The sequence below is a fragment of the Chrysochloris asiatica genome, unplaced genomic scaffold, assembly GCF_000296735.1.
Source record: "Chrysochloris asiatica unplaced genomic scaffold, ChrAsi1.0 scaffold00100, whole genome shotgun sequence".
Lineage (NCBI taxonomy): Eukaryota > Metazoa > Chordata > Mammalia > Afrosoricida > Chrysochloridae > Chrysochloris > Chrysochloris asiatica.
This window is the reverse complement of record NW_006408618.1, coordinates 10,496,924-10,504,689: the sequence shown is the minus strand read 5'-3', so window position 1 is coordinate 10,504,689 and position 7,766 is coordinate 10,496,924. Positions and strand designations below refer to the sequence as shown.

The 7,766-nt window shown below is 41.1% G+C and overlaps 1 protein-coding gene across 1 annotated transcript in view; it reads right to left on the bottom strand.

The window, feature by feature from the left end:
- Positions 1-7,766, bottom strand: part of LOC102826012 (testis-expressed sequence 35 protein-like) — a 31,053-nt gene that overhangs the window by 19,035 nt on the left and 4,252 nt on the right. The window contains exons 2-5 of the mRNA XM_006867103.1: positions 6,835-6,885; positions 6,137-6,205; positions 4,564-4,620; positions 3,392-3,451 (exon numbers count right to left, since the gene is read on the bottom strand). Of these exons, the coding sequence (XP_006867165.1) occupies positions 3,392-3,451; positions 4,564-4,620; positions 6,137-6,205; positions 6,835-6,885 (237 nt within the window). The remainder of the gene's footprint in view (positions 1-3,391; positions 3,452-4,563; positions 4,621-6,136; positions 6,206-6,834; positions 6,886-7,766) is intronic.

Genomic DNA, 7,766 nt, shown 5'->3' with positions numbered 1-7,766 from the left:
TCGATGGCACCTAACAACAACTGTCTACTGCATTGAAAGTACTGGATGGAAAAAAAGGCTCGTGGAAATGTTGGGATACCAACTGAGATGCTTCAACAAATGTATGCAGCTTTGGAAGTCCTCATTCATCTATGACAAGAAATTTGAAAGACAGATACATGAACAACAAACTAGAAGAGATCCATATTTGTGTCCATTTGCAGAAATTATCCAATAATGCCATTAGTATCACATGCCAGTAAAATTTTTCTGAAGATAATTCAAAAACGATTGCAGCAGTACATTACAGGGAACTGCTAGAAATTCAAGCAGGATTCAAAAGAGGATGTGGATTGAGAGATGCCATTTTGGCTGAAAACAGAGCATACCAGAAAGACGTTTATCTATGTTTTTTTTTTTTGACTCTGAAAAAGCATTAGACTGTGTGGATAATAAAACAATTATGGGTAACTGTGAATAATGGTAATTCCAGAACACTAAATTGTGCTCAAGCAGAACTTGTACATATCAAGAGACAGTTGTCCAAATAGAATAAGGGGATATTGAATGGTTTAAGATCATGACAGGTGTTCATCGGGTGTGTATCCTTTCCCCAAATTTATTCAGTCTGAATATTGAGCAAATAATCTGAGGGACTGAACTATGTGAAGAAGCAAGTGGCATCAGGATTAGAGAGAGACCCATTAACCACCTGTGATATGCAGATGACACAACCTTACTTGCTGGAAGTGAAGAAGACTTGAAGCACTTACTGATGAAGATCAAAGAATACAAACAGCTTTCAGTAAGGATTACAACACTATGTTAAAAAAAAATCCTTACAACTGGACCAATAAACAACATTACGAAAAAACAGAAAAGATTGAAGCTGTCAAGCATTTCATTTTATTTGGTTCCACAATCAATGCTCATGGAAGCAGCAGTCAAGACAAACAACATAATACTTTGGGCAAATTTACTGCAAAAGACCTCTTTAAAGTTTTAAAAAACAAATATATCACCTTGAGGACTAATGTGTGCCTGATCCAAGTCATGTTTTTTTTTTTTTTCAATTGCCTCATATACATTCGAAAGTTGAACAACGAATACGGAAGACCAAAGAACAGAGGCACTTGAATTATGGTGTTGGAGAAAAATATTTACTATACTGTGGACTGACAGAAGAGAAAACAAATGTATCTTGGTAGAAGTACAGCCAAAATGCTTCTTAGAAGAGGAATGGTGGTTCCAATCCTTAGCAACCCTGTATGGGTTTTCTGAGGTTGTAAATCACTTCGTGAGCAGAAAGTCTCATCCATCTTCTGAGGAGCGTTTTGTGGCCTTGGAAACCCTATGGGGCAGTAACAGTCTGTCCGATAGGGTCACTAAAAGTAGTAGAATTAACTTGACAGCAGTGGGTTTTGTTTTTTTAATGACTAATGATGTTGAGCATCTTTATGTACTAAATAGTTGCTTGTTTATCTTCTTTGGAGAGGTCCTGTGGTTCATTCTTAACTTTGTGTTTCTGGTTGTGTTTTTTGTTTGATAGCAATGAGTATTGTCTAATTACTTTCCAGTTTTGTACAAATCTGTATTCCCACCAGAAAAATAAAAGCATTCCTCTTTTGCCTGCCCAAGTAGCTCTGGTAGCGTAATGGTTACAAGTCAGGCTGCTAACTTCAAAGTCGGCAGTTCAAAACTACCACTGGTTCCGCAGGAGAAAGATGAGACTTTCTGCTCTCATAAAGATTTACAGGCTCAGAAACCCCATGTAGGGTTGCTATGAGTTGGTACTGACTCCACGGTACGCCACCACCACCATCACCTTGCCTACTCTGTCATAATTTAAAACTCCACTTATAATTGTTCTGCATTTATTACTCAAGTTAAAACTTGTTTTCATGTTTATTGCTATTTTGTTATATTGTCTTCTGTGGATTGTCTGCTCATGCCTTTTGCCCATTTTCCCATTTGGTTCTTACTGATTTATATGAGTTTGACATATAAAGGATAAAAACCTTTTGTTTATGTCTTGTCTATCATATTTGTGAAAAATTATTTCCCCAACCTGTTGTTTGATTTCTAATTCTACAAATGGTGTTTTCCTGTCATAATTTAAAATTTTATACAGCTAAAAGGATCAACATTTCTTTTGTAATTTCTTTCATTCTTTTTATATTTATTTACAATATTTATTTACAATTTCATATTGGCTTGTATTAAATTTAGTCTGTAGACATTCTTTCTGTTAATAGGGTTAAATGATTGAGTTAAGCGTTTTCCTCATATAGTCAAACATGTTCTTCCTTCTCACCGGCATACAAAAAATCTTTATCATATTTAGTCCTGGTGTGGCACTGTAGGATAAGCACCAAACTGTTAGCTGCAAGGTCGGTGATTCAAGCCCACCAGTTGTTCCTTGGAAACCATATACAGGGGCACTCTGGGTTGGAACCTACTCAACGACACTTAACAACAACAATATTTTAAATGTTATAGACTTGTGAGTCTCAATTTTGAATGTACGTTGAGATCACCTGGAGAGTGATCTAATGGTGCCTAGACCTTATCCCAAGAGGTTCTGATTCAATTGTTTGGGAGCAGCCTGAGTTTGGAGGTTTTGAAAGCACCCCAGGTGGTTTGAATGTGCAGTCAAGGTTAACATCTACTGTTAAAGTGTATAGGACTTGGGTCTCATCCAGGGGCAGGCATCAGAATCACTTATGGAGTCTTAAGTAACTGTGCCCAACCCTGGAGAATTGCATTGTTTTTCTGGAACACAGCAATGTTTCAGAACCACTGATTTAGAATCTAGATGATCCTCCTCATTATATCTTGAGTTGAAAAATAATCTTACAGGTTTTTTGAAAGTATTGTTAGATTGGCATTAAATCTCCAATATAGTCTACAAGATTCAACTTAGACTCGCTTTCTTTATAAAGACCTTTTTCAAGCCCACGTTAATTTCTCTCTTCTCTAAACCTCTAATCAGCTGGCAGCCATTTATCATTTCACTTACTACTTAGTATTCATTTTACATAATAGAGTTTGGATCGCCTACTAGATTGTAATCACCTGGAAGGCAGGATCTTGTACCTTTTTCATAGTTCCTAGTATGGTGGCGGTGGTGGTATGCCGTGGAGTCGGTTCCAACTCATACCGAACCTGTATAAGGTTTCCTAGGCTGTAAATCTTTACAAGAGCAGAAAGCTTCATCGTTCTCCCACGGAACAGCTAGAAGTTTCCAGGTGCTGACCTTGAGCTTAAGAGCCTGACTCATAACCACTATGCTACCAGAGCTCCTGTCCTAGTATGGCACTAGATTGTAATCACCTGGAGGGCAGGGTCTGGTACCTTTCCCATAGTTCCTAGCATGGTACTACCATATGGAAGGCACTCCGTAATTGCTTACCTTCATAATTTCCACGAATTCCTTGAGTTTATCAAAATCCTTGTCCATTATATCTTTTATCTAAGAAGAAAGGAAGGCATAGTTTTACGAGATACAGAACATATTATTGTTGGAGCTTTTTAAGCAAGAAGCAGTATCTGCTTCTATAGAATGAGCTGGAGAAAGCTCGAGGAGTGGACTAATAACAGCCTGTTAAAGCCATTCTCTTCTCAAGTAGCCTATGAAGGGACTAGACTGCCTATACCACATCATTTATCACCACCTCCAGCCTTGGTGAAGCTTCACTCTGGCTCATCTAAAGGTTTACATGTGGAGTTCAAACCTTCGTTTCAATTATACCTGCTTTCTTGATAATTTTCTCTTGTAGAGTATGCAATAGTAGTTCTTAGGAATACAAACAGTTAACAAGCTTGGCTGCTAACAGAAAGGTTAGGGGTTTGAGTCCACCCAGGTGCCTAGGAAGAAAGGTCTAGCAATCTATTTCCAGAAAAATAAAAACCAAAAACACTGCTATTGAAATCCCTATAGGGCACAAGTCTATTCTACTCTTGCTCACATGAAGATGTCATGAGTTGAAGTTGACTCCGTGACAGCTGGTGTGAGTGGTTCCATCACAGAAACAAGAAGAGCCTCTAGTTCTACAGCTGTCCCAGGATGGATGAGTAAAGAGAAAGGACTTGGCCCCTGACTGCCCCTCCCCCAAATCAAATCAGCCCCTCTCACTCTGCTTGGTCTAAGGTTACATTAGCCCAAACAGATCAGTGAGATGCCTTAGAGAGTCCTTATTGCTAAGTGCCATCAAGTCGGTTCTGACCCAAAACGACTCTGTATAGGGTTTCCGAGGAGCAGCTGGTGAACTTGAACCACCGACCTTGCAGTTCAAACTAACTGCAGTCCAGTGCATTAACCCACAATGTCACACCAGGACTCCCTAGAGAGTCCTTAGTCACTCAATACTTGGAAAGAGTCTCCAAAAACATTGGGTTTAAACATCAAACAAGAAATAGATAGCTTAAGCCATACAATAAAGCACCCTTGGAGATTGGAGCTGAGTTTGTTTGATTGCTTTTCTCCATGCAATCCTTCACTTCCTTGATTATTCAAAGTTAGGAATGGCATTTCCCTTCAAGCTACCTGTTTCCTTCATGTTGTATAAAGGATCATCCTTTTACCTGTTTTATCTCCTCCATTTTTTCCTTGAGCTCTTCCCTCACCTCCCTGAGTTCATTCTAAGGAAGTAAAATGGAGATGAGATTGAGTTAAGAAATGTCTTGGATAGAAAGAAACTGACAAAAGGAGAGAAGGGATGATTCTGGGGCATTGCCAAAAGACAGGCCGAGAGTGATTGCCCATCAGGGAGGAAAGAAAGTAGGCTAATGGGGCCTGTGGACATAGCATGGCTCCATACGATGTCCTGAGGACTCAGCATCTGACATGCCTCCAAAGGTCCAAACCTGCATCCAGTCCCAAGGAAACTTCAGACAATCCTGAGTGTCATTCTACAAAATAAATGACTTGTGACCCGAAAGAATGTTAGTATCCGGGAAGCTAAAGGTTAAAGAACTGTCCAAGTTCAAGGAGACTGAAGAGAATTAGATGTAACATTGGATCCTGAACCAGAAAATGTTATTTTCTTCTTCAGTTATAAAGGATATTTGTGGGATAATTGGTAAAATTAGAATAAAGGTAGCAGTACTGTTGCTATTAAGTGCCAAAGAGTCACTTCCGACTCCTAGTGACCCTCTATAGGGTGTATGAGGAGTAGGGGGATTTGGACCACCAATCTTGCAGTTAGCAGTCCAGAGTTTATCCTACAGTGCCACACCAGGCCTCCAAATACTATATCTGTGTTAATTTCCTGATATCAATTTTACTCTGGATATTGCTTTAGGACATATACACTGAAGATTTAGGGGTAACGGAACAACTTACTCTTAAATGATTCAGGATATAACACATACATACACACATACCAGGGGGCTTTAAAAAGTTCATGGGAAAATGGAATTGAAAAACTCCTTTTCAGTTCCATGAACTTTTTGAAGTCCCCTCGTATGTACATATATATATATATATATAATATATATAACATTCATACATACATACATATGTATGTAGGTTCAGCACTGGGCTGCGAACCACAAGGACGACAGTTCAAACTCACCAGCTGCTCCTTGGAAGCTCTATACAGGGGTCCCTATGAGTCAGAATCAACTCGATGGTACTTACCATCACCACCATACATATATGTGAACATATCTATAGATACATATATATAAGAACTATATTATATACATATCATAAGGATATCTGGTAGTGTAGTGGTTATGAGTCAAGCTGCTAACCTCAAGGTCAGCAGTGAAGCTACCAGTGGTTCTGTGGAAGAAAGATGAGGCTTTCTGCTCTTGTAAAGATTTAGCCCTGGAAGCTAAATGGAGAGAGAGAGAATAAAGCAACCATAATGAAGTGCTCACATCTACGAAATCTGGGTGAAGGGTATTCTAGAATTCATTGAACTATTTTTGCAACTTTTCTGAAAGTTTCAAATTCTGTCAAAATAAAAAGTTCAAAAAGCAAGAAAGAGTCTGAGGGAATGAGATGTTAAGGCACAGAGCAGCCACCATAGGTGCCAGCAGGGCCGTTTTTACCCGTCCATCATCTGAGTTCAGTGACATGATTAGCCACCAACTCCCCGCCATGTGCTAACCCCACCCCCACCCCCACCATCTGGGTCCACAGTCTCACCTTCAACTCGTGTGTCCCTCCTGTCCTGGTGGACGGCCCTTCTTGTTTACCTCCTTTGTAGTCATGTGTCTGTTGATTGAAATTAGAAACACAGAATCTTACAACTTGCAGGTGTGGTGGATGAGGTAGGAGATACACCCTGGGCCACACCTGTCACAGATCTCCTCAATCCTTTTCCTCCTTCTCTGAGCTCTTGTCTTCCGGGCCCTCTGGGAGCTCTTTCTGTGCCACTTCAGGGCATATTGCTTTCTCTGCCCAGAATGCTGTTTCTCTTCTCTTTGCGTGGTCTTCAGCTCCAGTGAAGGTCTGCCCTGACTTGCCGATCTAAAGAAGCCACCCAACGATGTCTCCCTAGTTTCATTCTGTATATAGCATGTTGCTGTCCTTAAGTGTTGTCGAGTCAGTTCCAGCTCATAGACACCCAATTTAGGGCTTCCGAGGAGTGGCTGGTGGGTTTGAACCACCGACCTTGTGGTTCAACCCTACCTTGCAGTCTTGTGCTTATACTACAGTGCCATAGCAGAAGTCCTTATATAGCATGTAACATTACTGAATTTCCTTCTCATCGCTAGCATGCAGTTTGATGAACAGAAACTTTTCTCTCTCATATCCCACAATGAATGACCCCCAATCCCACACCACCCCCATGGCTCTCAGACAGAGCTGCCTGGTTGCATGACCTCAAGAAAACTTCTTACTTTGGTCGGCTCTGCCTTCAATTCCAGGCAAACTGTCTTGTAGTGCTTGTTCTGCAGAGAGAGGCAGTTGGAAGTCAGCTTGTGAGTACTTAGGATTGTGGGAGAGCTAAGGCGGTCATAGGAGTCCCTGGGAGGTGTAAATGGTTAAGTTCTCAGCTACTAATATAAAAGTTGGCAGCTCCAATCTGCCCAGAGGCACTGCCAAAGAAAGGCGTGGCAATCTACTTCAGAAAGATGAAGCACAGTTCTACTCTGACACACATGGGGTCACCATGAGATGACATTCACTTGATGGCAAGTGGTTTAACACTCACCCCTACTCCAACCTGCTTGCCCAACTAGGTTTGGGCTCAGGCCTACATAACTCCCAACACCTCTGATTCACAACAACTCAGATCTTGTCAGGCTATGCTCTTGTTACTCACATGTACCTGTCCATAAAGCAGGCAGCCCTCTCCCTGCCAGAAGGGCCTGGGCAAAGAGAGCCCTTTAAGGTAACTTTAAATCAGCCAAGTAATGTTTCAGGAATGCAGGCTTTGAGATAAACAGACCTCAGTTCTAATCTCACTTCGTCAACTTGGGCGAGCTATGTAGTCTCTCTGAGCCTCCATTTCCTCGTCAATAAAATGGGGGTAGTAATTACATTTACCAGATAATGTTATTTATGAGCCTTAGACATGCTTATCAGATGCTGGCATGGTGCAGGTAAAGGCTTATTAGTGTCGGGGGAGGCCAACAAGACCTTGGGCCTTCCCTCTCCAAGATCAGGGATTATCCCACCCCTCTTCCAGGGTAAGGTCCAAACAGAGACAAGAAAAGCCAACGATTCTGAGAACAAACAAGATGGCGGATCAGGTGGAAGTGCAGTAAAGAGCTCCGCCAGCAACAACACAGAATACCCGACCAAGCAGGCTTAGGGGATGGTCCCAGAA